Source organism: Tyto alba, unplaced genomic scaffold (assembly GCF_018691265.1).
Source record: "Tyto alba isolate M040663 unplaced genomic scaffold, T.alba_DEE_v4.0 Super-Scaffold_41, whole genome shotgun sequence".
Taxonomy (NCBI): domain Eukaryota; kingdom Metazoa; phylum Chordata; class Aves; order Strigiformes; family Tytonidae; genus Tyto; species Tyto alba.
Window position 1 is genome coordinate 455,844 of NW_024881317.1, and position 27,986 is coordinate 483,829.

The 27,986-nt window shown below is 62.9% G+C and overlaps 1 protein-coding gene across 4 annotated transcripts; it reads right to left on the reverse strand.

The window, feature by feature from the left end:
* Window positions 1-81: 81 nt before the first annotated feature.
* ZNF710 (zinc finger protein 710) lies at window positions 82-27,713 on the reverse strand. Of its 4 annotated transcripts, none has more exons than XM_042804033.1 (5): window positions 27,528-27,713; window positions 3,399-4,848; window positions 2,868-3,059; window positions 2,172-2,346; window positions 82-1,103 (listed from the first exon to the last, which is right to left on the reverse strand). In XM_042804033.1, the coding sequence occupies exons 2-5, from the start codon at window positions 4,818-4,820 to the stop codon at window positions 931-933; spliced, it is 1,962 nt and encodes a 653-aa protein (XP_042659967.1). In that variant the 5' UTR covers window positions 4,821-4,848; window positions 27,528-27,713; the 3' UTR covers window positions 82-930. The 4 variants fall into 4 exon arrangements, with proteins under 4 accessions (XP_042659967.1, XP_042659966.1, XP_042659969.1 ...); XM_042804032.1 differs by lacking the exon at window positions 27,528-27,713 and adding an exon at window positions 11,255-12,062; XM_042804035.1 differs by lacking the exon at window positions 27,528-27,713 and adding an exon at window positions 7,419-7,423.
* Between the last annotated feature and the right edge of the window lie 273 nt (window positions 27,714-27,986).

The window sequence follows — 27,986 nt, forward strand, 5'->3', positions numbered from 1 at the left end:
GCTCAGCTGCCCCATGGGCGGTGGGACCCACCCCGAGCACCATCGCAGCCCCCCGCGCACAGACCACACACGTTACACAGGTTTACAAAGCACATTGGTTGAAGGAAACTGAACTCGGTGAAAAGATAAATCCAACCACGCGGCACGTCTGAAAAAAATAAATTACTTTCAAAATACCATCATTTGCTCAAGTTGAACAGGGTTTGCCTTCCTTTAAATACACGGCTCACTGCAGCCGCTCTATACCCAGAGCTGCTGCTTCCTCTGAGCTTTGCCATTAGTTTGTAAGAAAATATTCTGTTTTGTATGTGCCCCGTGGCCTCGCGCAGGTCGCCGCAGCGCTGCCCGTGCCAGCTCGCAGCCGGTGCCGGAGAGGGGGAAGAGCACGAAATGCAACCCCCCCTCCTCCCGCGGGCAGAGGGGCTTCTGCCCCCGGGGTGCTGGGAGCTGGGGGGGGGGGGGCGGGGGGGCTGGCCGGGCTGCAGCCCCAGCGCAGCCGTGCGGGAGGACCCAGGAGGTAGAATAATTAGTAATGCTCATCATCTTCTGGGACGTGCCTTCCCCTGCCTGCAGCTGGGGGCCAGGCAAGGTCCCGGCTTGCCCCCGCGCCGTGGGGCAGGCAGGAGCAGAGCCGAGGGAGGTCAGCGCCGGGCCGGCTCTGGGGTTGGGGGGGGGGGGGGGAGGGAAGGAGGGGAGCACCCCAGCCCTGGCGAGAGCTCCGCCGAGGCTGCCTCCAGCCTCCGCTCCTGCCTTCACCCCGGCAAAGGCTTTTGGGCATCCCTGTTTTCTCCTTCACCAAGCTCAGCTGGAGCCCCCCCCCCTCCCCAGCTCCGGGGGTGCGAGTCTGGCTGGGTGCCGCAGCCCACCGGCAGCGGCTCCTCTTCCCACGCAAAGCCCACGCAGGCCCCCAGCAGCCTCCTCCGGCCTCGGCTACAACATGTTGTAGTACGCCATCTCCTTCATGGCCTGCTCGGTCAGGCCGTGCTCATCCGGAGGGTTGCCTGCCCCCCCGTAGCCGTAAGAGTTCTCCTCCTCGAAGTCGTCCATCTCCTGCTGCCCGTCCAGCTCGGCGTGGTCGGCCCCGGCCAGGTCCATCATGGGATCTAGGGTTCAGCACAGGGATACCCGCTGACGGCCCCGCAGCCAACGGCACCCCTCCTCCCCGGAGATGGGGTTTAGAGCCCAAAGCTCCGGCGCCCGACCCACACGCCGGGGTCTGCAGCCCCCGTCGCACCGCGGTGCTGGGCACCGGCTGCGGCTCCGCCGGGCTGGCAGCTGTGCGAGGTGGGGAGGAAAAGGGCAGGAAAGGGGGATCCTGCCGGGTCCCCCCAGGACGCGGTCGAGGTGGGCATCAAGTGCTGGGGAACTCGAGGGGGGTGCAACAGCCAGAGCTTGTCTCCAGCTCCGTCCGTCCGAGGAGGCACGGGTGGTCGTGCCGCAAGAGTGCCGATGGGCATCGGCGCTGACACTGCGCACAAACCCACAGCGGGAGCCTTGCCCGTCCCCCACCCCCCCCCCCGGGGGCAGCTGCAGAGGGGGCAGCCGGGGCAAAACCAGCAGCATCGCCCCCTCCCACCCCACCAAACCCTTTGACCAAAGTCGCAGTCACGGCGTCACCAGAGGGCACCGTCCCCTCCGGGGATGCTGAAGCCTCAACGGCTCCTTGAGGGGCTATTTGTTATCATCGCCATGAGAACACTCAGCCGCTGGGATCACCTCCCCCGGGAAGCGAAGCGGCGGATTCCCCAGCACTGGGCACTTTGAAGATCCAGCTGGACGGGGGGGCTGGGCCAGCTTGTCCAGACCGGGCTTTGCCAGAAAGGTTGGGCCAGCCGATCCCTGAGGTCCCTTCCAACCTGGGATTCTACGATTATTTTATTATGAAGGTTATTTACCTGTATTTGTACCAAGTTTATTAAGCTTACTCAGCTCCCGCCCGGTACCTTTCCACGGCCCCCGTGGGAGGACGGGTGCCTGAGGTTGGAGGGGAGGCTGGGGAACACCCCGCGGTGCCGGCAGGACGAGCAAGCCGAGGAGGGCGACGGGGCGGGAGGTGGCTGGAGCCGCTGTGGCACAGCCCAGCTCCCAACACAGACAGCCGCGAGCCAGGCAAACCACAGCACCCGGGCTGGGACCAGCAACGCCAGGGACCGGCCGCAGCCCGTGCCTACCTTGGCTGTCCAGGCTGATGTCCATCACCCCGTGCTTGACCTTCATGTGCCGGCTCAGGTTGCCCTTGAGGTTGAACTTGCTGGAGCAGTAGGGACACTTGAAGGGCTTGCTCCCCGCGTGCAGGTGCATGTGGCCCAGGAGGTTGTACATGCGGTTGAAGGATTTCCCGCAGACCTGCCGGCAGCGTCCCTGGGGTCAGTGGGGGCCCTCCCGCTGCCCCCCCAGCCAAGGGGGACAGCAGCAGGCACTCGCCTGCGACGGCCGGTGCTGCCGTAGGGGCGTGGGCTTTTCAGAGCAGACATCACCCCCGGGGTCCCCCCGTGCTCCCACCAACCTCCAAGAGTAATGGGGCTGCTTCTCTACCCCCCCCCCCCACTGCGGAGGGAGGCCTCAAGGATGCTGTGCTGGTATTGCTGGGAACTCCAGCACGCCCGGCGCTGGGCAGAGGGGCACTAATCGTCCCCCTCCGTTAGCGGTGCCCGCAGCGGCTGCTCCCCACCGCGCAGCTCTGAGCATCGGGACGAGCTGTTTGCCCGAGCGAACAGAGGGAGGCATCACAAAACTGCTTTCGTGTGACCGAGGACTCAGCCCAGCCTGGCCGAGTTTCTCCGGGAGCGCAGCGCACCAGGGCCTGCGCTAACCCCCTCCCCAGATCTGCCAGACACCCCCCCCCCCCCCCGGGTCCCCACCGGTACCTTGCATTTGAATGGCTTCACCGGTGAGTGCACAATCATGTGGGTCTTGAGCGTCTGCTTCTGCACAAACGTCTTGAAGCAGATGTGACACTGGTAGGGACGGACGCTGGTGTGGATCAGCATGTGCCGCTTCATGTTGGCCTGGAGGGTGAACTCCCGCCCGCACACCTCGCACTTGAACTCCTTCACACCCTGCGAGGGGTTCGGAGAGCCGTGAGCACGGGGCAGAGCCCCGCCTGCACTGCCAGGTGTCTCTGAACAGACCCCGCGGGAGCGGTGCTGGGCAGGGCGCAAAGCGGGGACCCCCCGCTCCCTGAGGATGGAAACCCCCAGGAATTCTGCAGGCTGGGCAGCCCCAGGGTCCCTGCCCATAGCGATGCCCCTTTGCTGCCGATCAACGACCCGCCCGTCCCCCGCGGCCGGCCGGGGCTCCGGGGCACTGGGACACCCCTCTCCCCCAGGGCCGGCACACCTCCTCCAGGCACGGCAAGGGCAGCGCCCCTCAAGCGCCCGAGGCACCCCGGTCCCTACCTTGTGCGTGAGGGAGTGCTGCTTGAGGTGGTGGATCTGGCTGAACTCCATCCCGCACTCGGTGCAGACGAAGGGCCGGACGTTCTGGTGCTTCAGCATGTGGTTCTGCAGCTGGCTGCGGTAGTGGAAGGACTTGCTGCACTCCAGGCACTGGTACAGCGTGGGGCCCTGGTGCGTGGAGAGGTGCCGCTTCAGCTGGGTGAGCGTGGAGAAGTCCAGCCCGCACTCCACGCAGACGTGGCAGCGGCCGCTCTCGTGCTTCACCTCGTGCGCCTTCAGCTCGCTGGGGTAGGCGAAGCCCCGGCCGCAGAAGCGGCAGCTGTAGGGCTTGATGTCGGTGTGCAGCAGCATGTGCCGCTTCAGGTGGCTGGTCTGGGTGAACGCCTTGCTGCACACCTCGCACTTGTGGGGCCGCGTGCCCTGGTGGGTCAGCAAGTGGGTCTGCAGGTGGCTGGGCTGCTTGAAGAGCTTGTTGCAGTGCGGGCAGGAGTGGGGCTTGATGCCGTTGTGGCCCAGGATGTGGGTCACCAGGTTGTACTTGGACGTGTAGGACTTCTCGCACATGCGGCACTGCCAGCGCTTCTGGCGGTCCCCGGCTTCCACCAGGTAGGAGTCGTCGATCTGCACGTTGATGTCCAGCCGGTCCAGCTGCGCCTTCTTGTTGCGCTCGCTGGTGGCCCCCCCCGCCTCCGCCTCCAGCTCCCCCGGCTCCTGCCAGGAGAAGCCCTGCTCGCTCTTCACCTGCTCGGGGGACGCCGGCGCTGGGGCCTCGGCCTCTCCGGGGGACGGGGTGCCCGCCTCGAAGGCGCACTCGGTCCGCAGGGTCCCCGCGGTGCCTCCCCCCGCCGCGCCGGGGGGGTCGGTGCTGCTGGGGCGACGCTGGGTGCCCCCCGGTTCCTGGCGCGCGTGCCGGCGGAGGTGCCGGAGGCGCCGGGGCTTCCTGCCGAAGGCGCCGAGGTCGATCATCTTCACGGCGCTGCTCTGCACCGCCGGCTCCTGGCCGGGGTCCTGGGGCGGGCGGCCGCGCTGCCGCTCGCCCTCCTCGTCCGCGGGGACGGACGCCTCGTCCGGCGCCTCGTCCTCTGCCTTCTCGCACTTGACCTTGGGCACCAGCCTCACCGGAGGCCGCTTCCTCCTCCGGGCGTGCTTCTCCAGGGAGGACTCTGCCTCCAAGGCGTCCTCCTCCTGCCCGTCCCCCGGCGCCTGCCCCTCGCCCTCCAGCCGGCTCTCGCCCTCCGGCTCCCCGGGCTCCGCCGCGGCGGGGTCCGGCAGCTCCCCTCCCAGCCCCGGGAAGAAGCCGGCGGGGCTGACGGTGGCCCCGAGCAGCTCATTCTCGGACACCAAGCCCAGAACCGCCGCCTGCGCCAGGGACAGCACCACCACCGCGTCCGTCTGGGTCCCGCACTCGGTGAAGCGATCCATCTCTTGCCGCCTGCCTACGCTGTCATGGCTGGGGAGGGAGAGACACGGCCGTTAGCCCTCCCCGTTTCCCCACGGGGGATGCCACACTGCGGGGGGGGTGGGCTTCCAGCCATCACCCCCGTCCTTGTCACCATCCCCAGCAACCCCCAGACCGACGCAGGCGCTGCCAGAGTGGGTCCCCAGCACCACGCGCCCCAGGACGTGGAGGCAGCGTGGCCTCGGGGGTCTCAGCTGGGGGGGGGGGGAGAACACCAGGCTGCGGAGGGGAAGCTCGGCTCCGTGTCCGCTGTTGGCCTTTCTGGGGGGGCTATGGAACCCCGAGGCTGAGGTCTGGCTCCTCGCCGTGCCCCAGAGCCCCCCAGCACACTCACCTGGGGGGCCCCGAGCATCGCTGCAGCGCGGGAGGCAGCGGGGTCTGGGCATGCTGGCCCGGGGCAGGCTGTGCCGGCGCCCCATGAGCCCCCCCGCTGCTCCGACCTTCCCAGCCTGGCCCAGCCCTCTCGTCTCACAGCCCCCTCATCGCCTCCTCTCCCCTTTTTTGCTTTTATTAACACCTTCCAGCAGCGCTGTTTCGTCCCAGCAATAAGCATGCCAGGTTCCAGCAGTATTTCTCTAGGTTTTAGAAGGGGTTTGTTTCTATTTTTCAGTGTTTAAGAGGCATTTGGACAACGCTCTTAACAACACGCTTTAGCTTGGCCAGCCCTGAACTGGTCAGGTAGCTGGAACAAGGTGAGCTTTCAGGCCCCTTCCAACCCAAACTATTCCATGATCCTCTTCTAGCTAAAATCCCTGTAGAGCCGTGGTTCTCCAGCACCGCGGTGCAAACAGACGCGCAGCAGCCAGTGCCCCCCCAGGCTGTGAAGGTTTCAGAGCCCTCTCCCTTTGCCCCCCCTCTCCAAGGTGCCCCACATCAGCGCTGGGGTGGTGGGTGCTGCGTGCCCCAGTTACACAAGGAAGAGGCGCCGGACACGGACGGGGGCAGAGCGGGACGACCCACCCCCACCCCGGGGCACATGGCGAACGGGCCACAACCGGTTTATCCCCGCTCCCGACTCTGGGGACCCAGAGACACATCCCCCCCCCGCCCTCCGGGGGGGCTGGCGACAGGACCCTGCAGGGCTCCAGTCCTGACCTCGTGCTACTCGACTGTTCCATCCGTTTTCAGGAAGAAAGCCAGATAACCGCTCACGGACGACACAGGCGGCGATGCTCGCGCGGGGAGGAGCGTATCGCCCCGGGGCTCAGGGGCAGGACCGCAGCGGAGTTGGGACCGCAGCAAACTCGCGGGGCCCGCAGTTTGGGCGGCAAAAGTCAAAAGATGAACAAGCAGAAAACCCCCCTGCTCACCTTGTGCCTACGGGCGGTCGCTGCCGGCATCACTCGGCGGCTGCCGGGTCCGTGGCAGCACCAGGCGTGGGGCACCGCGGGGACGGCAGCTCCGCTCCTGAGCCCGGGACAAGCCAGGAGCTCCCTGTGCCCTCGGGGGCCCCACCAGCCCGGAGAGCAGGGCACGGGGCGCGTTCCCACCGAAACGGTGTGACTGGTGCGGGAACGGCCGCCGGGAGCAGAGCCTGCGCCGCCCCACCAGCACCAGCCCTTTCTGGAGAGCTCGGGGGCAACCGGCCAGCAATCCCAGGAATTGCTGCCATAAACAGCCCGGGAATCTGGAATAGCAAAGCACGGAGGGGCTGTGGCTCCGAGGAGAGCGGGGCAGGCCCCACCGCGCCCTGGGGATGCTGCTTCACCCTCCATCCCCACCCCCCCCCCCAATCAGTGGCCGCAGGTTCCTTGGCGATTCAGGCTGGGAAACTGGGGAGGGACACTCAGGACCACGGGCCAAAGCAGAACAGAGGGAGGTGAGGGGTGGGGGGAGCTGCAGCGGGGCAGGGGGGTCGGAGCAGCGCGCTGGTAGGCTGGGGAAAGGCGCTGCCACGACGCTCCCTTCAGCTGGAGGGTAGTTTATACATTTTGCTTTGTGAGGATTAAAACAACACTTTGAGAACACGCTCACGCTCAGCTCGCTCGCGCCCAGGGGCCCGACAGCCCTGTACCCGCTCCACAGAGGACGGGGCAGGGTTCCGGGGGGGATGCAGAGCCCGGAGCAGCCAGCGGTGCCCGGCTCCCCCTGGCCGAGGCAGCCCAGGACCCCCCTGGGTGGGGTGCAGCACAGGCCCCCCAGCAGCCTCCCCCCAGCAGCCCTTGGAGAGCCGCCACCAGATGAAAGCGAGGAGGCCGCCGCTTCCTCCTGCGGTGAAGAATGTTCTCCTAAATATAATTACTTCTGCAGCTACAACAAAGAGAAATCCTATGGGGGAGGTAAAACAGGAATAAACTCTAAACCGGATTATGTTGCAGTCCCGGGAGCACCTGCACCGTGCAAGAGGCAATCCTGGGCTAAACAACCGCTCTCTGAGTGCAGGAACCCGCTTTATCAGGTTTTCGTCCCCGCGGTTCTCACGGCAGCGCCCGCACGGCCCCGTGCTGCGGGGATGGGGGGAGCGACGGGGGAACCACTGGTGTGAAAACAGGGGAGCCAGAGAAGGGGAGGGACCCCAACCGCGCAGGGTTGGCTGCCTGGGGGCTCAGCCCCCGGGGTACCGGGCCCTCCCCTTGGCATCCCTCCCGTGCTCAGCCCCCGCTGTGCGGGGCCCAGGTGCAGGACTGGGCACCCCCGGACCCAGGGTCTGACACCCCCGGCGAGGGGACCCTCCCTGAGGCTGTGTGGACGCTGCTGTCCCCCAGCTCCAACCGCCTCTGCCCCAGCACAGCAGCTTGGCCCTTCACCAGTGGCTCCAGCACCCTCCGGCCACAGCCCCCAGCACCCTCCAGCCCCCAGCACCCTCCAGCCCCCAGCACCCTCCGGCCCGGGCAGGAGGAAGGCCCCAGCTGAGCATCCCTGCCTGCTCGGGCATCCCTGCCCCATGGAGGGAGATGGGCTGTGCAGAGCCGGGGGTGGGGGCGACCAGAAATAGAGGGGAGACGAGAAAAGGGGGGGTGGCTTCAGCTCCTTGCAGAGCCGGGGAGAAACCCTGTGGAACCGGGCAGAGAGGAGATGGAGAGGAGGAGGATGGGCGGGGAGGAGGAGGAAGAGGATGGGGGGAGGAGGAGGAGGAAGAGGATGGGGAAGAGAGGGGGGAGGGGGAGTGCGGAGGCAGCGAAACAAAGCGAGGAGCGGGGGAGGGTGGCGGCAGGAGGAGGAGGAGGGGTGGGAGGAAGGATGGGGAGGAAGACGAAGAGGAAGAGGAGGGAGCAGCCGGGGCGGGGGCTGCCGGCCCGCACAGCCTGGCCGGGACCTCCCGCCGGGGACCCCCTTTCCCGGGAGGCTCCCGGGGGGCCCGGGCTGACCGACCCCATCGCCCACCGCCCGGGCAGCCGCGGTGCAAGGGCGGGTTGTCACCACCCTCCTCCTCCTCCTCCTCCCCGTGGCCCCTGCCCCCATCCCGGGCCAGAGAGCCCCCACCCCCGCACAGGGACCCCACCGGTTTGCAAGGACCAGAGCGATTTCCACTTCCCCACTCCTCTCCCTGACCGTGCCCGTCTGTCTGTCTGTCCATCGCTGCCGAGCACCCATCCTGCCCGGCCAGCCCCACGTCCCGAGCAGACGCCGGCCGGGGGCTCGGCTGGGGGCAGTGGGGAGCAGGGGTGTCCTGGAGGGAGCTGCCTTCGGGGATCAGCTAACGCAATTCCTGCTGGAATCGAGGAAGCTGGAACGGGGACCCCGCTCCTGGGGCCCAGCCCCGCCAGGGTCCCTCTGCTCTGCCCTGGCGAGCGGAGCTGGGGGAGGCTGGGGCGCATTTGGTCTTGGATTTTGTTTTCCTCCTTGGTTTGGGGCAGTTTCTGCTTCCACATACACTGGATGTTTCTCTTCCAGTCCAGTTAAGACCCCGCTTTTCCTGAGGATTTCTCCACAGCCACACACACAGGACAATAAACTCCCACGCGCCTCCTCGCAGCGTCCTGTTGTTACCCCAGGTCCCGGCCGGGGACAGGAGGGCACCCCGGATCCTGCCCCCACGGTGCCTGTAACCACCGAGCAAGGGCAACGCACGGCCGGGACAGCCCCGCAGCCAGCGGGCACCCTCCGGGACGGGAGAGGGGACAAGGGACACGAGACGGGACCCAACTGTTCTCCCCACATCTCCAGCACCGCGGAGGAGGGGTCAGCAGGACCCCCCCAGCGCAGCCCCGGGTCTCTGCCCCCGAGTAGGAGCATCACAGGATGCGGAAGCTGAAAGAATGACGCACACATACGCTCTCAAAACCAGCACCGCTATGTTTTAAGAACAACCACCCTAAAGCAGGGGCTCTTGGAAGGAAGTAAATGGTGGATTCCTACTCCGGGGCATTCCGAGAAAGGGGGCGAGCTCTGTTCCTCCAGGCCCTCAGCACGAAAATAAAAGCCTTGTGTTACACAAATCCCTCTTTGCAGTCCCGGCTTTCGGACGCGCGAGCCCTGGTACGTGAGAAACGGAGCTTTGCTATTCAGGAGAGCTCGCAGAGCTGCCGCTGCAGCTGCACAAACACCGCGGGGAGAGAAGTGGGGAACGGGACAGATGCTTGTTTCACTTCGCACTCTCACTTCCCTGTTCAGCCTTCTCGGGTCTCGCAGAGTGGGCTGGAGACGCTGTTTCCCAACACGCTGGCAAGTAAGGTCAGGTCACATATCTCAACTCCCCCAGGAAACCCCCCTGGCACCCCTCGGGGTGCGGAGCACTGCCTGAGCTCTGCTCTCCAGGGAGCCGCCTCTAATCTTGCTCAATAAGCCAAAGAAAGCAGCACAGCAAAGCACACAGAGCACCCCGGCAACTCGCCCCAGCAGCACCCGCCACCTCAGCCGCACGGGAAAGAAAATAATCACAACCAGGTTGTCCCTCCCGGTGCTGACAAAATAGCACCAGCTGGGCTGTTACAACAAAGACTGGTCCCTCCGAGGCTGGGGCTGCGGGAGCTGCAGCACGGGGCGTGCTGGGCAGGCGGGCGGGCAGCGGGGCACGGACAGGAGAGGATTCTGCCCGTCCCCCCCGGCAAAGCAACGGTCCCAGTGCTGTCCCAGTGCCAGAGCACCGGGCTGGGTCTCCGGGAGCTGTCAGGATGCTTCAAGAAGTAAACTCCATCCCCGTGTGGAAAAGGAGACTGACACAAGCTTTACAAAGGGCCGCACAGCCTTGATAACGCCCCCCATAAACAAGCAAAGGGGGCAGCGAGCAGGACATGCTCGTCCCTCCGCCCGAGGGGGACCCGCAGGCTGAGTGGGGATGGGGGGGCCAGACACGCGCCCTGAGAGGCAAGCTGGCAGGTTGAGGGCAAGAGGAGGAGCAGGCAAATCCCACTCTCGCCCATCTTCCACCCCAGGAAGAGCAAACGACACCAGGCTGAACCTTAAACTGACCCCCGTCCCCCCCCCCCCCCCGCCAGCCCCTTCCCACCCCACTCCTGCCAACATCCCTTCTGCCTTCGTGCCCACCACCCCACACCCTCCTTCACTGGCCTCCCTCCCTCGCACTCGACTCTCTTGTGCAATCCCAAGATCTGCCTTTCGTGTCCATCCCCACAAAACCGAACTTCCCGGTAGCGGTTCACCATTCCACAGCTCCATTCGGCGCGGAGCTGTGTGCCGCGCCGGCTGGCAGCGCCCTGCTCCCGTCATCACCCAGCCCTGCACCGGGCACGAGCCGCTCGCCTTTTCAGCCCTTTCTCATCCCATCTCTCCTTGGCCGCCAACGAACAACTGCACCAGCAATGACAAATTTCATCACCCCATTTTTCAACAATTTCACAACTTTTCGGCGAGAAAATTCTGTGCAAAAATCTGCTACTACACTGATTTCTTCAAATCTCCTCCCGTGCCTTGCTGACACCCAACAGCGACGGAGCAGCTCCGGGAAGGCCCTTGTGCCTTTGTGCTCACCCGCTCGCCCCGTCCTGCCCAACTGTCCCCTCCCTGGGGACGACGTCCGTGCCTGCTTTGCCACGTGCGGAGCCGAGATCCATTTCTGAGCCGCGTCACTGGCAAAAGGCAGACGCGCCGTCGTGCTGCGGGTACTGATTTTTTTTAAATGCTCCAGGTTTTGCGGTACCAGACCATTTCCGCAGCCGGCTGCCCCCCGCCCCAGGGGACAGGCCCTTCCGCCGGGTGCCGTGTCTCTCTGCTGGGACGGGGACCCGCTCCATCCGTCACCTTTACGCCCTTCCACCCTCACCTCCCTAATCCCCTCTCCCACCTATTGCTTCGTATGTTCAGCTCACCCCTCCGTCCCACCTCTCAGATCAGAAAACCACAGAATAAATTAAACGCGTCTTAATATCGATCTCAGTAGCAACACGAGAGCATCTCCTCCTCCTCTCCCCCAGCTCTAGACTCCAGATCCTTCCCACGGCTGTACCTGGCAGCTTTTTGCCCAAACTCAGCCCACGTAGCTGGTAACTGAACCCACCTCCAGGTTGAAACCGACACCCTTAGCCCAGGTTTGGGTGCTCTCCGGCTCGTTTGCCGACGGACACGCTCACCCTCCCGCACGGGGAGTCACACAAATGCTCTTGCTGGTGTCCCCTGGGCTCCCGGTCCCGCTCCCCGGCATCTCCTCGCTCCGACGCTCGTGGGAAGGACGCACCCGGGGCCGGCGGCTCCCGTCCCTGCTCCTCCGGGGTTGTGAAATTCGGGTTTCTTTCAGCATTTCTCCTCCCACTCCTGGGAGGTTTTTGTCTCGGTGCAATCTCTCTTCTCCTCCTGCCTCTCTCAGCACAGCTGGGGAGAGTCAGGCTCTGCCCTGGCACATCCCTGCAGCTCCTGTCCACCCTCCTCAGAGCCTCCACCGGCTCCTCACTCACCTCCCAGTCTTTAGGCACTTTTTTTTTTACATAGTTTTTGCTTCCTTATGTAATTCTACTTCTATTTACCTCTCATGCTTCATCTTTAGCCACCCAACTCTCACCGGGGGCCGCTCACACCAGACGGGTCCCCCCTGCAGCAGCATTTTGCCCAACAGCCCCTTCATCCCCCTGCACCTTTCTTGCTGTGTTCCAGGTTTTCCAGCCACTGCACCAGTCTAAAAGCCATCGCTATCTGGGCACTCTTCCCTTCCTGGCTCGGCTTTAACTCCCTCGGTTTCACCCACAGTCGTGCACCACCATCCCCTCCACCAGCACCGGCTGCAGCTGAGCCGCCGCAGACACCAACGCAGCAGCTCTGGACATGACAGTCCTGGCAATTCCTCAGCTGAGCAGCCTGAAGCTTGTGTTTGCTCACAACACCCCGGCTCTGACGGGGGGCACCCCAGTCAAAGGGCCCCCTGCTCCCACAAAACCCCGTCCTGGCCAAAGCCCCACTGCAGGTGCCCTGCGAGGGACGGCAGCCCCCCCGCCCCGCTCAGCACCTCCGCTGAGGTATTAACTACAGCCCAGATCCTTGTTTTGTACCAGGCCCCACTCCCTGAGCAAACCCCCCCCCCCCAAAGCTGCTCGGCTGGAAACCTGCGCGGTGGCAGGTCCAACCCGCCGCCCGCACCCCCCGCACCCCCACCCCAGCGGCTCCCTCCCCGTGGAAGGTGCGCTCAGGGCTGGGCAGCTGCCACACCCCTTTGTAGGACCCCCGATGCAGGACCCCCGGTGCAGGACCCCCGATGCAGGACCCCCATTGCGGGACCCCCGATGCAGGACCCCCGATGCAGGACCCCCGATGCAGGACCCCCGTTGCGGGACCCCCGATGCAGGACCCCCGATGCAGGACCCCCATTGCGGGACCCCTGATGCAGGACCCCCGTTGCGGGACCCCCGATGCAGGACCCCCACTGCAGGACCCCCGTTGCGGGACCCCCACTGCGGGACCCCCATTGCCGGACCCCCATTGTGGGACCCCCACTGAGGGACCCTCATTGTGGGACCCCCATTGCGGGACCACTGCTGAGGGACCCCCACTGAGGGACCCCCATTACAGGACCCTCATGGTGGGACCCCCATTGCGGGACCCTCGCTGAGGGACCCCCACTGAGGGATCCCCATTGTGGGACCCCCACTGCGAGACCCCCGTTGCAAGACCCCCATTGCGGGACCCCCTGCAGAGCCCCCCTGCCACGGTGCCCCGGGGGGGTCGCAGGCTGTCCCCCGTGGAAGCACCCTGCAAAGCTCCCGGGGCGCTGGGGCCGAGCCCGAGCATAAATCGGGTGAAGTTGGGCACGTGGGGGTGGGCGTGTAGGGGGAGGAGGCGTTAAAGCTTTTCCACAACTTTTAACGGAAAATGGCTGATCAACAGGTAATATTTGTGAGAACACCGTTGATTTTATTTTTCTTCCTTTCTTAAAAGGAGCTTTCATTTAAATTTAATAAAGGAAAAATCAGCCTTTCATCTTTCTTGTGGTTCTCACACAAAGCTGCTCAATGCACCCACAAAAATTCTAAACAGAAAAACCGTTTTCCCTGAAAATCACAACAAACAACTCAAATTATTCGTAAAACTGATCCAGAGCGTTTGTGCTGCTCCAGGCCTGAGCGCCGACGGGTTCGCCTCCGTCTCGCTAAATGTGGAGCTGGGGCTGAGCGGGGGACGAGCCACCCGACACCGCAGCCGGGCCCAAACACGGGGCAACCGAAAACACCGCTTCTCGCCTCAAAACTGGCAGCCGGCGCAGATAAACTGGACTTTACATAGCGGGGCGAAGGTCTGGGAAACCGCGGGGGGAGGACGCGTGGTGCTGAGTTCCTGCAACCAACCCAGCCCCGCACCTTGGAAGAAATCGAAACAATTTTTAAATTCGTTAAATCAGTGTCCCCGTGTTAGATACTACCTAACTCTATTTTTTAAAGGAAAACTTTTGTTAATGTCTTCTCTAGAAAAAAATAAAAACCTACTTATTGTAAGCTGATTAGAAAGCAGAACTGCTGCCTTCAGCCTTGGATGTGCTTCCTGACAAGGAAAGACGTACATTATATCGCGTGCAGTGGTTCTGGGCAGGGGAATTATCATCTTTGGGGGCTTGCATTAAAAAAATAAAAATCAACGGACACAACCTACAATTTGCAGCGTGACACCGATAGTGGTTTTTAGTGGGATTAGGAGGGAGGACAAGTTGGGGAAAATGACGGCTTTGGGTCTGTGTGACAGACAACGTCTCGGGAAGTGAGCAGGACCTGCTTTGTCCGGTCATGCTAAACCCTTCCCCGGTAGATCTGTTCATGTTCCTTTTAGTGATTATTACCCCAACAGTTATATGGGTGAGAAGGAAATATTTGTGTCTGTAGCCACCAGGTTACTGGCAACATCTGGAAGGGGAAAAGGAATGTTTCTTTTCCCGGCGCCACGCGCAGCCGCCGCCGAGGCCGAGGCCGAGGCCGGGCTGTTTTTTGGGAGGGGGATTTATCCCCGCCTGGCACCCGGTTCCCGCGGGGGACCCTTGGCTCCGCGGGACGGGGAGTCGGGCACCGCTCCGCGCCTCGGTGCGGGTCGCAGCTCTGCCCTCTCGGCCGCGCCGTCACAGGCTCCCCGCTCTCACCTCGGAAATGCAGCACCTGCGCCTGGAAGTGGAATATAAACCTCGGGGCCGAGCGCGGGCGAGGGCTCTCCCGGCCAGGTCGGACCCCCTCCTGCCCCCCGCCAGCCCTCCCCACGATGCACGCGCCGGGCTCGGGCTGGGGGCAGCGTGCTGCCCCGTGCCTGCGGAAAACCTCCCTGCCCTGGGCACAGAACGGTTTGGCGGGTGGAAGCGTGGGGCGAGGGGGGTCAGCCCGCGGGCAGCAGCGGATGCCGCAGCCGTCCACCGCGGAGGGACGGAGCCGCGATCCCAAATGCTGCCGCGGCTTCCCAGCCGACGGGCAGCCGAGCCGAGCCGGGACATCCCGCTCCCGCCTCCCTTCCTGCTGAGAACCCGCTGTCCTCCTCCTCCTCCTCCCCAGCCCGAGCCTCCATCCCTCCCTCCGCCGTCGCTCCCCGCCCCCAGCATCCTCCGCTCCTCCATCCCTCTGTCGCTCCCTCATTCTTCCCGTTTCCCTGGCAACGCCCATCTCTCGCTGGAGATCTGTCCCCTCTCTCCCTCTTATCTTTCTCCTTTCTCTTTCATCTATCTCCTAATCTCCCTCTCTATTCCAAACCTCTGTCCTTTGCTTCCTTTCTTTCTCTCTCCCTTTTCATCTCCTCCAATGTCTTCTCTATCTCGGGGTTACAATTATTTGAATCTCACTTTAAAAAAAATTATCTACTTCATTAACTGCCGTGCCACCAGCTCCACTCCCACTCCTCGTGCAGCCCACCCGCACGGCTCAGGACTCCTGCCCACGCCTGAGCCCCCAGTGGGCACCCCTGCCAGAGGACGGGAACGTTCCCGTGCCTCGGCACGGCCCTTCCAACCTCCCCCCAGAGCCCTTCAAGCAAAGGGGAAGCAGAATTCTCCTCTCGCACTACGAGACGCTCAGGATCGGGCAACCAGACCCCCTGTGAGCCGCCCGCGGGGCTCACCTCCCCGCATTTCACCGTCGGGGCCGTGGTGCGAGGGGTCCCCGCTTTGCCGGATTTCCCATGCAGACGCCGTTCACCCAGAACCGCTGTTTTCCCAGGAGAGACGCAGCCCCGGGCACGCACCCGCTCTCAGCCTCGCGTTCCACGGCGGGACCCGGCTGCCGGGTGCTGGGCGATCACCCGCCGGTCCTGAGCCCCGTCCCCCAGCCCCTCGGTGGCTCCAGCCCCACGCCTGGTCGTGGGCCTCAGATCAACACTCACCTTCGACTTTATTGCAAAGCAACCAGGGGAGACTAAAATGAACGGGGAAAGGATGCTTTCTGAAAATCAGAGTCGAATCGCATCAGTTTGGCCATGGGGGTGGGGGAAGGACAAGGGCTGCCCGGGGAGGACGCGCTCCTCCGGGGTCTGGGGGACGGTAGGAAGGAGCCGGGGAGGCCTGGGTCTGACTTGGCAGCACAGGGTCACTCCCAGGGGACCCCCGTTTTGTGGTCCGCCGCGCAGCGGGGAGCCCACCGGAGCAGATTCATCCCCACCAGTGCCTCCCCGGACCACGGGAAGCTCCTGAGAAAAACTGCTGTGCAGAGAGCGGCCGAGCCAGAGCAAATGCCGGAGCCAGGCTCCGCTTCTGCCGAGGGCTCGCAAGAGCCTTTGCTCCTCGAGCAGCCGAAGCCGCACCGGACCCCGCTGACGGCCGGTGCCTGGAGCAGAGCTTGGGGAGGGGGATTCTCCTCGCCCCCCACATCCGCCTTCCCGGAGGAACTCCCCTCGCTCTGCTACTCAGCACAACACCGCCTCTTCTTTAGAAGACCAAACCGATCGAGCTCCAAGCCTGATTTATCAGCCCTAGGCAGCTCTTCTGGCGGCAAGACGCCCGAGGTGCTAGGAGGGCTCGGCTGGCGGCACAGAACGGCGCCTGGGGAGCAGCGGCTCCGGGACCAGCCGAGCGAGGACGTTTCCCTGAGACCCAGCCGGAATTGCGGTGGCCCCGTGGACGTGCACAGGACCCTTCCTGCTCTGCTGCCGTGGAAGGGCCCCGACCGGCCACCCCCGGAGCCCCGTGTCCATCAGACCTGAGAGACTCCCCGTGGCCAAGGGCCACCCCGCGCCCCGGCTCCGGGTCCCGGCGCAGCGCTCCGGCGCGTCCCGCGCTTTCCCGTGGGCTACTTGTGCGAGCACAACGTTTCCCCTTCCCGACGGCACAAGCGCGGCCCCTCGGTCCCCGTCCAGCCCCCGCGCAGGGACAGGCGCCGCAGCAGAGCTCCCGGGGTCCTGCCTCCAGATCCCGTCCCGTCCCGTCTGAAAACGCTGCCGCCCGCTCGCACGGGAGCGCCGGCGCCAGAAACACCCATTAAACACAAGCAATGGGTGGCTGAAGAGGCAGGGCGAGCCCGGCTGGAGCCAAAGGAGAGGGGCTGCTCCTGCCTGGCCCCCCCTCGCAGCACCAGCACCCCCACCCCAGCCGAAGCAGCACCGGCCCGCAGACCCCCTCGTGCTTCCCGGGGCTCTGGGCGCTGGCCGGGAGTTTGGGACCGAGGGTGTTTGTGGGGCGGCGAGGAGCAGGGAGAAATCCCAGCCCGGCCAGCCCCGCCACCGTCCCAGCCTCGCTTCAAAGGCTCTGCACAGAAACCTCGCTCTCCCTTGGAAAACAGTTTTTGCTTTTAAGTGAAATAAACAGGGGAAGAAAGACTTTCAAGTTCCTCCTTGCTGCAACGACTTCTCTTCGACATACTCCCTTTCCTCTCCGAAAATAGAAGAGCTATTCAAAAAAGATGCGAGAAGAAAAAAGGAACTGAATAGAGGAAAAAGGAAAGAAAAAATGGAGCCCCAAGGGGGTGGAGAAAAACAGAATGAAAAGACACAGCAAAAGTAAAGAAAAGGGATGAAAAATAAAGGAGGGGGAAGAGAGAGACAGACAGAGAAGCTTTGAAAAGAAAGAATGCTCCCAGCCTGAATACAGTGTGCACGAAAAAAAGAGCGCTTGAAAAGAAACAGCCAGATGAAATGACCTCTCATTCACAGCCTGTGCCAATCACCACCACAATGTAAATCCTTTCTTCTTTTCTGCATTCTCTCTCTTTCCAGCGGGGGCAGAGGGAAGAGGAAGAAAGGGGAGTTAATTCTCAGCATAGCAGAAAATAAATCTGCTCTTTGCTAACTCCCTGAAAGAGACGCCAAGCTACTTTTAAAAATACCTCTCCCAGTAATCACACATGCAGATATGTAAAAAAAGTAAATGAAATTTTGCACTGAGCGGGTCTGGGAAGGACTGTCCTCGCGCAGAAGGTCCCCCAGATGAAAAGCCACCACGCTGTCCCTCGGAAAAGCCACCGAGCAAATACCCAGAGAAAACAGATCTGGAGAAACAAGCGCAGCCATGAAAAGCAACCGGCACCAGAGATGTAGGTCAAACCCCAAACCTTGCGCAGAAAGATGAGGGGTGGTCGCGATGGACGCAAAACCAGGGGCCCGATCCTGGGTCAGGTGCTGCGGGTGCCGGGGGGGGCGAAGGATGGGCCGGTGCCCGGTGCAGCCCCCCTCGCCCTGCAGCCCCCAAACCCCTCGGCAGACGAAAGCGACAGCAGACACCCCTGCCGGGAGAGGCCAGAGGGGCTTTGGCCGCGGGTCTGCAAACCCCAGCGCCATCCCGTTCCGTTCAGCATCTTCAGGAGGGGTGCGGGGGGGGGGGGATAACAGACCCCCCACGGGTGGAGATGAACCCAAAAGCTCAGGAAGGGGCACTGTGACGTGGGACAAAGGGAGAGTGCAAACGCAGCGAGAAGAAACCGCTGAAGCTGGAGCCCACCGGGACAGTGGGGTCCCCCCGGGACAGGGGGAAACTGAGTCAAGCGAGGGCCTGCAGCAGGCAGAACCGGCCCGTTGGGCAGCCGCTCGGCCTCGCTCTCGCTCCGCGTCCCCCCCGGTGCCAGGGGTTAATCATAAACCCCGGGGAGAACTCAGCGGAGCAATAAAAGTGCCTGGAAGTCAGAGGAACTGATAACACGAGCCGGAGCTCCAGCACCCTTGCAGGTGTAACCCTGGTTGTAAAAGGGGCGAAAGCCAACCAAAACGTCATAAACGTGAGGCGTGCATCACCCCAAAGGGAACGGGCGTTGCCCGATGAGATGCGGGGACCGAGGGAAGAACCCCCACCGCGGGAAGGCTCACTTTCAGGAAGCATTGCTGCTCTTATCCCTGGGAACAATTTCAGTATGGTTTTTATATTCCCCGCGTGTGGAGGTTGCCCACGTCCAGGCAGAGCTGCCCGCAGGACGGCAGCGGGCGGGCCCGGCCACCCCCTTCCCCCCCCCGGGGCTGCGAGAACGGAGAAATGGGAACAGGGGGGCTGCCCGGACCCATTCACAGCCCCCAGAAATTTCCAACCAGAGCTAAAGGCTGCGAGGAAGGGGAACGCTCTGGGCTGCACGTGATTTTGCTGATAAGTCCAATCTTCCCATGCGCCGAACAGTGGCCGGGAAATGCCCCCCCACCCCCCTCCCCAAGCCCCCCCGCGTTACCCCTCTCGCTGCGGGGAAGGGGAGAGGGCGACCGACGGCCCCGGGGCGAGCACGGACCTCAGCACCGTGCCCACGCCAAAACAGCCTCTCAAACAGCGGCTGCTGGAGGTGAGGGGGGTCCCAGAGCCCAGCCAGGGCCGGACCCCCCCCCTGCCCCCCCGGCTGCCCGCTCCCCGCAGAGCTGCTGTGCCCACGGCGGCCGGGGCTGCGACCGTCACCGCGTCCGCCCACGCCGCTGCCGGGCCGGGTAAGGTGATAATCACAGCCAAGAGGGTTTAATTGGAGCGTCTTCGTTAATAGTTGACCGGATAATCTTTCACATGTAAGACCTGTCAGAGCCGCTGGTATGGGTAAGGGGAGCCAGGTCCTGCTGCCGGCACAGAGGCTGCTCCGAGGGGCGGGCGAGGGCACATTTCACCCTGTGTCTCCTCCACGAACTTCAGATTTTCAGTCTTTTGGGCCGAAAAAGGCAGGATCTCGCAGCAAAACGTCTCAGGGAATTACATCCGCCACACGACACCTCCCCGGCAGAACTCACGGGTGACACCAGCCGTGGGGGCAGAAATGTTAAATAACCAACACGGCGAGTGCAATTTTTGATAGCCCAGAGGTGAAAGGAGGAGGGAGAATCGGAGCCTTCCTGTGGCGGGCGGGCAGGGGTCCGGGCAGGGGCCGGGCTCACGCCAGGTACCGGGCTGGGCCCTCGGGCCATCTCCCACTTCTGGTTTCTTTGATGACAGCGCTGCTGGGCACGTTGCACCCTCTGAGGAGCAAAGCTCAGCTGGAAACTCCACGCTGCTTTCAGATCCGCAAGGTGAAAAGTGTTCCAGATCCTCCTCTGAGCGGTTCAGACGGACGGGCGTGTGGGAAGGGGGGGTCCCCCCACCAGTGCCACTTTATCAAATCTCAGCTCAGGACTGACCCAAGCAAGCGGTCGTGCTGAGTCAGATCTGGAAAATACGGCACCGCCCGGGGGACGTGGGCTGCTTACACCGGGCTTCTGCCCCCGAGGGAGCCCGCCTGCCTTCGGGGTTCAGCCGGGAGCGCGGCTAACGCCCCGCGGCGCTTTCACCCTCTCACAGCCCCGCAGGCGGGTTTCCAGCACCGGCCCCGCTCCGTGCCCCCGCCGGGGCGCAGGGACGGCGGTTTGTCCCCAGAACACAAAGAGCCCGTTTCAAAACACCAAACTTTGTCATTAAAGGAAAAAAAAAAAAATCCTCCAGCGCGGAGCCTGAGCTGACACAGATGAAAAGTCTGAAGCAGAGGAGGTAAAAGTGGAGCCAGTGAAGTCAGAGTGACTGATATGGAAAGCGGCTCTTCAAGCCGGGAGGCACTGCCTCTGCCCTAACGAAGGATAATGAGTGTACGGCAGCTACAGGACGGGTGCTTCAGAAAATAATGGCTGGGTAGATAATTTCAGACTATTTGAGAGTCTAGGAGAGAGTGAAGTTTGGGGATTTTTTTTTTTTTTTTATTTAAACTGAGCTACTTTTTAACCCACTTCAGACACATCAGTGAGGAACCCACAGGGGTGATCTCTGCAGAAGGGCGCCCTGCACGACGGGCTCTGACGTCCCTCGCATTCCTGGGGACTTCAGGGGAGCAGAAACTTGGGTTTTTGAAATCCGAGTCCTGAAATGCACCGGAGGGGAGCAGCTGCGGGCGGAGGGAGGAGCGGTCCCCAGTGACATCCCCAGCCGCCGCCGGGGCCCCGGGCGCAATGGTCTGCACGTCCTCGGGGGGGACGGGGTGCGAGGGGGGGGACGCGTGAGCCCCCGGCCCCCCCAGACCACAGCAGCGCTGGCCTTTCTGGCGGCTGATGTCTTTTAAAACCACGGCAGCCAGAGGACCAGGGCTGCTTGTCTCGGGGGAAGGCAAAGGCTCTCGCTGGCCTGGAGGAACGCTGTATTCACTGCCTACTTCTGCAGCGCTTACAGGGCCAAGTTAAAAGGAAATTTTAAATGTTGCACTCGCGGTTTTTGTGCATGTTATCATGTGGTGGGAGTTCACCCAGCGCTCCTAACTCCGAGCGGAGGCTGAAATTTTACACAAGCGCTGCGTATCTATTTTTTTTTTTTTTTTTTTCTAAAGGGAGCTCAAAGGACGGAGTTTGGCACCGCTGACCGGCGCGTGCGGCCCCGTCCCTGCGCCGTGCCCAGGGCCCTGCAGCTCGCAGCCCTTTCGCCCCCGGGAGCGGAGCGAGCGCCGGGCGAACACGGGCTCTGGGGGGAGCGGGACACCCACCCGGCGTGATGCGCTCCCCACGAGCTCACCGGCCGATCCCCGGGGAAGCACAGGGACAAACACAGCAGGGTGGGGGCGTCTGGACTTTTTACTCATCTTCATAAATATTTGATAGGGCGTCTACAAGGCTGGTTTTGTCTATAGGCGTTTTGCCTTTGCTTTGGCAGCACCAAGGGCTGGCTCGCACTCGGGTCTGCTTGAGCCACCCCAGTCCCCATTTCCATCACAATCTGCATAATTGCTGTACTTTGCACTCTTTCTTCTTACAGCAAGAAAGTCCTATAAATATACGGAATATTCAGCTGTTGAAATTATTTGCTTATATGTGTCCCTTGTTGATAATCATAAAATGAAACCAAACCACTCAAGCCCCCATAAATCAAGGCTTGCTCTCTGCAGACGAGTTCTGCAATTACGCTGACGGGCTTCACAAGCGCGTGCTGATCGGCCAAGGCGTAAAATGGGGAAGGATGAGAAGAAATTCAGCAAAGAGGCTTGGCACCACCGATGGAAAAGGCTCTTTCAGTTCTGCCTACAGCTCGGCCTTCTGGAAAGTCGTTTCTCTCTGGAGGGCACCCGTGCCTCCAAAGCCAGGCCCCGGGTCTGCAGCTCCTCGGAGCAGCGGCAGAAGCTGCGGGGACTCGGGAGCGAGGGCTGCAGGGTGAGCGCAAAACAGCCACCAAGAATATATACTGACATCTCCAGAGCAAAGCCGAGGGGAAAGCCAAGGAGGGCAGGTCGGTCAGTGCCTGGAAACGGTAACTCTCAGACAGATCAAAAAAAAAAAAAAACAAACCAAAAACCAACAAAAGATTGCAATTGGCACAGAGCAGGGAGGTAATAAAGGCCAGATTTTACGGTGCCCCCGTTTCAGATGGCTGGGGGGGTCAGTACTTGAGGGTGGAAAGTTCTCTGCGAGGAAGGAGAGTCCCACGGTCCCCGTGGATGAGTGACCCGGCTGGGGACGGGAGCCAGCTCCCCGGAACACCCAAGGGAAAACGTCCCAACGCTGTCCTCCAGCTCGCACCTTTACTTCCAGCCCTGGCAGCGCTGAGCCCGCAGGCACCGAGACACCCCCCGACCCAGAGTTAAACCCCCCGGCCCCCGCTGAGAGAGCTCAGAGACGGCACAGGGGAGTGAGAACAGGCTGAGGGCAGAGGAAGGGAGAACCACCATCAGGGAGCACTTAAAGAATTAAAAGTCTGGAAGAAAAAGCAGGGGAAGGACAGAGAGCTCGTTAAAGCCGGGACAATACAGACGAGTGATGAGATGTCAGGGAAAGGGCAGCGAGGGGAGAAGTGACCCGGCACCACGGAGCACGGACATGACACAACGCTGCTACCCAGAAACAGGAAAGATAAATTTAGAGGCAGCCAGCGAGCGCTCTTCCTCCTGCAGCTCTGCCCGTCCTTCCTCCCCCTCCTCTCCCTCGCCGGGTTACCCATGGGCAGGACACGGGTTTCTGCCTGCCGGGGGCAAAGCCCGGCTCTTCCCCGGCGCGGCCGTGCCCAGGGAGCAAACCCAGCCCTGCCGCGGGGCCGGCTGCCCGGGCGGCAACGGCTTCAGAGGGACAGCGAGCAGCAAGCCCTGAAGATTTCACTTCTGCACCAACTGTCTGTGGCCTCAGCCTGCAATCCCCAGGAAATTCCCCGTTTTAGCTTACGGAGGCTCCCACGCTGCCCAGCAAAGTGCATCTGGGTGTACAATGCCGACGCAGAAATACGGTTTCACATACACAAGACGTGGAAGTAAAACAATGAACATGTCCACGTGCTGCTTCCTGGTTAAAACACATTCTTCCCTAAACTGACATGCTGAGATAAAGCCTTTAAAGGACTGACTGATATTTCCTTCTTAGTCAAAACCTCTTTGTGCCCGTCATTCGCTGGCTCCGCTGGTGAGACTCATGGTTTTGCACGCAAGAGGGAAGCGTGCTGCTCGTCAGGGCACAGGGGCCTGCAGAATGTGCTGAAGAGCAAGGGGAAAGAGATGAAGAATAGAGTTCTGATTTTAACTAAATCCACTCATTTCAATCGCTCTGCGTCACAGCATCCATTTAAAACCCACTTGCACTGGAAGTCGCTTTTCTGGCTGCAGTTCCGACGTCTCCAACGCCGGGGCCGGGCCGGGCACCACGGCAGCTCTGACCCCAAACGGCCGCCACCTCCGGGGGGGTTTGCCAGCCCCCTCCCCATCGCTCACGACCCTCCGCACCACCCTCTGCCTGAAAACTCTGTGGCATTTCCAGTGGCATCCCCCCTCCTGCCTTATTTAGGGAGCAGCACCCCATCCACCAGCACTTCCAGTTGTGGCTGCGTCCCCAGCGCCTTCACCCAGCCTGCCAGCAGCAGCGCTCAGGTCTGATTCTTGGTCGATTCAGTTAATTTTTAACCTTCTAAGGTGAAGAACAGTTGCAAATTTTCCTCCTCCGTAGGCTACTACTCAGCCAGCCACACCAAATGTCACTGTCACCGCGCTCCGCACCGCGCTGCCCTTCCCCACCTCTGCGCCGCTCCCGGAGAGCAAATATCACTTCTGGGGGTAAAAGAGGGTTTCAGGGATTTCCCACTCCTCCCCTCCCGCGCGAGCGGCGCAGGGCCCGGGGTGACACCCCGGCGCTTCTGCTCCTCACCCCCCCTCGCCGAGCGGCTCCCCGCCGGCCGCTGCCCTGGGACCCCCCCGAGCCAGGCTGCCCCGATGCTCCTTCATCCACCGCCGCACCAACGACTCGCACCGGCCCCGTGCGCTGAGGGGGGGCCGTGCTCCGCGGGGGCTCAGGACCGCCCCGGTGATGCGGGAGCTGGCCAGAACGGGCACCAGTCCCTCCGCCCCACCACCAGCCTCCCGGGCCCCCACCTCACTCCCGCAGACTTGCACAAACCCGGTGTAACATTCCCATCCCCCCCCTCCCAGCCCTGAGGAGGGCATTGCCTATTTCGAGTTAAAAATGACGTGCCTTATTTTTTTTTTTTAAATCCATTTGTACAACTTGGATGCCCCTCGAGACTCCTGGACAGAGCCCAGGGCTGCAGGAGGTACCTTGTCCTAATTCAGCATCCTGCCCCTGCTCGGCCTCTGGTGCTCCCCCATCACCCAATTATCTCTTTTTTATCTCAGGAACAAGTCTTGTGAAGTTTCACATGAACTTTCTACAAGTTTTTTCCTTGCCCTACACAAGAGAGCGATCCAGACGCTGCCCAGCTCCCTCGGCTTCTCTGCTGTGAAATCAGAGGTGGCCGGGGAAGGAAGGAAGGAAGGAAGGAAGGAAGGAAGGAAGGAAGGAAGGGTGGGAGATGAGGCTTTTCTTCCCACTTAAGGTTGTTCACAGTGATCCAGGAGACCCGTCATCTGAAAAACAAGAAGCCTCCCCACCCCTGCCCTGGTCACATCTCCTTTACTAAAAAACCTGCGATGCCTTATGGAGAACGTGGTACAAATGCTCAGAGAACCCGGGGGACGGTGACAGCACAAGGGCACAGTGGAAGCTGCATGCTTTACAAAGAGATTTTTAAGCAGGATGCTTACAGGTTGCCTCTGTTTGTTTTCATTAGAAATACTTTGCTGTCACTCAGACGATGGACAGACAGTTGAGAGTAAAGACCAGGAAAATTTAAAACCATGTTTCCGCCCCCTTAATTTAAAGTTTGGGTAAAAAACTGCGTTATGTGCTCATTCTCTCAGTGGGAGAGAACCCCGCTCCTCCATCGAACGCAGGGCAAAGAAGAGGGGGAGTCTCCTAGTTTTTCAAGTACAGAACCTCCCCCCCAGCTCACTCCAGCCGGAGCACCCTTCAGACCGACTGCAATTTTTTTACAGAAATTGGGTTTCCAGGGAAGGCCGCGCCTGGGTGCGGGGGGGCTGTGCCGGGCCCCTCTCCCAGCACAAATGCCACCGCGACGCGCTGCCGTCCGCGGGCACGCCCCGGGGAGGAGGAGAGCTGTGCACCGGGCTGGAGGAGGAAAACGTGGGACAGCGGGACAAAGGGAAAAATCACCGGATCGCTGTCCTCTGTCCCCAAGGTCAAGCGCGGCGGGAAGGGCTCCGGGACCTCAGCGGGGACGGTGACTCATCCCGAGGGCTCCCGGCAGGCACAAAGGAGGGGACCGCGGCGCTCCCAGTACATCTCGGCTGTCCAGCAATGTTCTTCCAGTCAAACCCGCCCCGGGCAGGTATCTGGGACATCTCACGTCCCGGCCACGGGCCGGGGACAGGAGCTGAGCTCTGCCTCGCCGGAGGAGATGGGACAGGTCAAGGGAAACCAAAACCCGCGGAGGGAAGGGGGAGCAACGGCACTAAAACCAGCAGGAACCCCCCAGTCCTGGCCCGTCGGGGACAGCAGGCGGCTCTCCCCTCCCTCCCTTTGGCCCTGGCCTGGCCGAGCACCAGGACACGACCCGCTCGGCTGGTGCCGAGACCGTGCGCAAGCGGGTGCCGAATTGGAGCCGACCTCCCAACAGAGAAGAAATGTAGAATAAATGCGAGGACTGTAGGCAACGCTCTCACTCACAGGATTTTACACTGGCATGCTCTTTGCGGTACAAAAACACCATTTTGCCTAATCCTCAACATTTCCAGCTGTACGGGCAGAGCGGGATGATGTTTGCGCTCATCCCTCTCCACACTGTGTTCCCTAAACTAATTTATAAATGAAAAACCGTCTTTGCACGGCGGTCCAATAAAACCAACTAAATGCACTTTCTCAGAGGTGAAACCAACCCCTGCCAGGGTCAAAAGGAACAAGAGGAGACACGCTACTCGGGCACCCTGGAAGATGCTCCCACTCCCCTCGCTGCAGGTATCCATGCCCGACCCTCCGAGTCACCTCCCAAGTTTAGGTCGGGGATGTTTCTTGGTGTGCAGCAGAGCTCAAGTTACTCTGATCTAATTTACCATTTTGTAGGGATATAATGGGATCGCTATTCAGGGAGGGCATTAATAGAAGCCTGCTCACAGAAGAGGAGCCTGGCCGGGGCTCTCCCCGTGCTGGCTCTGGCTGAGGAGGGTTTGCCCGGCTCCCGGGGGGTGGGGGGGGAGGTTGTCACGCAGGGGTGGGCGCAGAGGGGACCGGTCACTGCTGCTGAAACGGCGTTTGCTGCCACGGCTGCTGCTCCCCAACCGGCTGCCGGGAGGCGGTTACCCCCCCGGGGCTGAGACGGGTGTCCCTGCCCTGACTTCTCAGGCATCTCCCCGGGAAAGCCGTGGGTCTGGGGTCTCCCTCCAACCAAAGAGGCATTTGTTAAAATTCTGCGGCCGGCCCGGACTACCTGCACGAATCTGACGGAGCCCACGTTTGCTGGGACTGCTGCCTGCACGGCTGCGTGGGGCTGGTGTAAATCACCGCCGCGAGAAGCCACCGCGCCGAGGCCGGGAGCGCGACGGAGCCCGTGGCACTGCCGGGTGGGGACCCGGAGGGAGGTCCCGTGGCTCCCCCTCCTCTGCCCCCACGGGCTGCTGACAAAGAAGCAACTAATGATTGGCTAATTAATTAATTATAACTAATTTAACTGCTGCATCCTGTTGATTAATAGGGAGCTATCAAAGGGCTGCACAAACAGGGAGTCCCGGACCAGCCGATGTCCCCAGTGGGGACAAAGCAGCCCCCGGCCCGGCAGCAGCGGTGCCCGCCCAGACCGAGCCCCTCCCACGGCGCCGTCGGGGGGGGGTCTGACACCGGGAAATGTGGGGGTGCCTCCGTGATGGAGAGAGCGAGCGGGACCTGCCCGGTGCGGGACGGAGCAGCCGGAGCCCGTGGAGCCCCCCCGCGCCCCACTTTCCCTCTGTTGCTGTAAATAGGGCGGAGCTCAGCCGGGACAGCCGATGTCGGGCCGGTCCCCAGCGCCTGCAAACTGTCCCCAAACTTGGGGCGCAGCCCACGCGGGGACACCCCAGCCCCCAGCAGCGCCGTGAGCCCGCCGGCCCGGCACCCCCCCCCCCCCCCGCCCCCGGAGGGCAGCCGGCACCCCGGGGTGCTGCCCGGCGACCGCCCCGGCACCCAACCCGCCCTCTCCCCCCGCGGGCATCCCCACCCACGCGCGTTACCTGCCCCCTCCCACCCCCCCCCCCCCGCACAGCCCGGCCCGGGGCTGACGCTCCCACCGCCGCTCCCCCCCTCAACAGGTAACGACCCCCCCGGCCCGGGCCGCCCGCCCCGCAACTTCCCCGGCCCCGCGGCCGCGGAGAAAGTTTGCGAGCGGCGACGGGAAAACTTGTCGGCGGGGAACTGGCGGGGGGGGGGGGTGGGTGTGGGGCGGGGGGGGGGGGGGGTCGGCGGACCCACGTGCGGAGCGGGCACCGCCGCTTCCCCCCCCCCCCCCCCCCCCCCCCCCCGCCGCCTCTCTCCCGCCGCCATCGCTCCCGTCTCGGTCGCGGGGGGAAGGTGGAAGTGAAAGAGAAGGCGGCGACGGAGCGGCGGCACCGGGTCCCCCCCCCCCCCCCCGGTGCTGGCGGAGCGGGGGGCAGGGGGAGCGGGGGGGGGGGGGGGTCCCGGCGGCGGGGACTCACCGGGCGCTCCCGGGGCGGCGGCGGCGGCGGCTGCGGGCCCGGCGCTGGGTGCGCAGGAAGGAAGAAGGAGGGAATGAGGCAGGGCTGACGTGAAGGGATGCAAAACAGCTCCTCCTAACGCGGCCGCCCTTTATCTCCCCGCCGTGCCCCCGCGTCCCCCCTCCCACCAAGTTTCCCGAGCACCGCGATCCCCGTTTTTCCACCCCCCCCGGCCCCCCCCCCCCCCCAGCCCGCTCGTCCCCCGGAGCCGCGTCCGCCCCTCGGTACCGGGGAACAAAGCTGCGGGGCGCGGCTCGTCTGATGGTAACGGGGATGGGGGGTGTCCGACGGGGACACGCACCCCGCGCCCCCCGCGCTGCTGGGGGCCGGTGCGGGCGTGGGGTCGGGGCAGCCTGACCCCGCACCAGCCCCGTGCGGCATCTCCTCCTCCACAGCGGCCACGCAGGACCCCTGACCCCA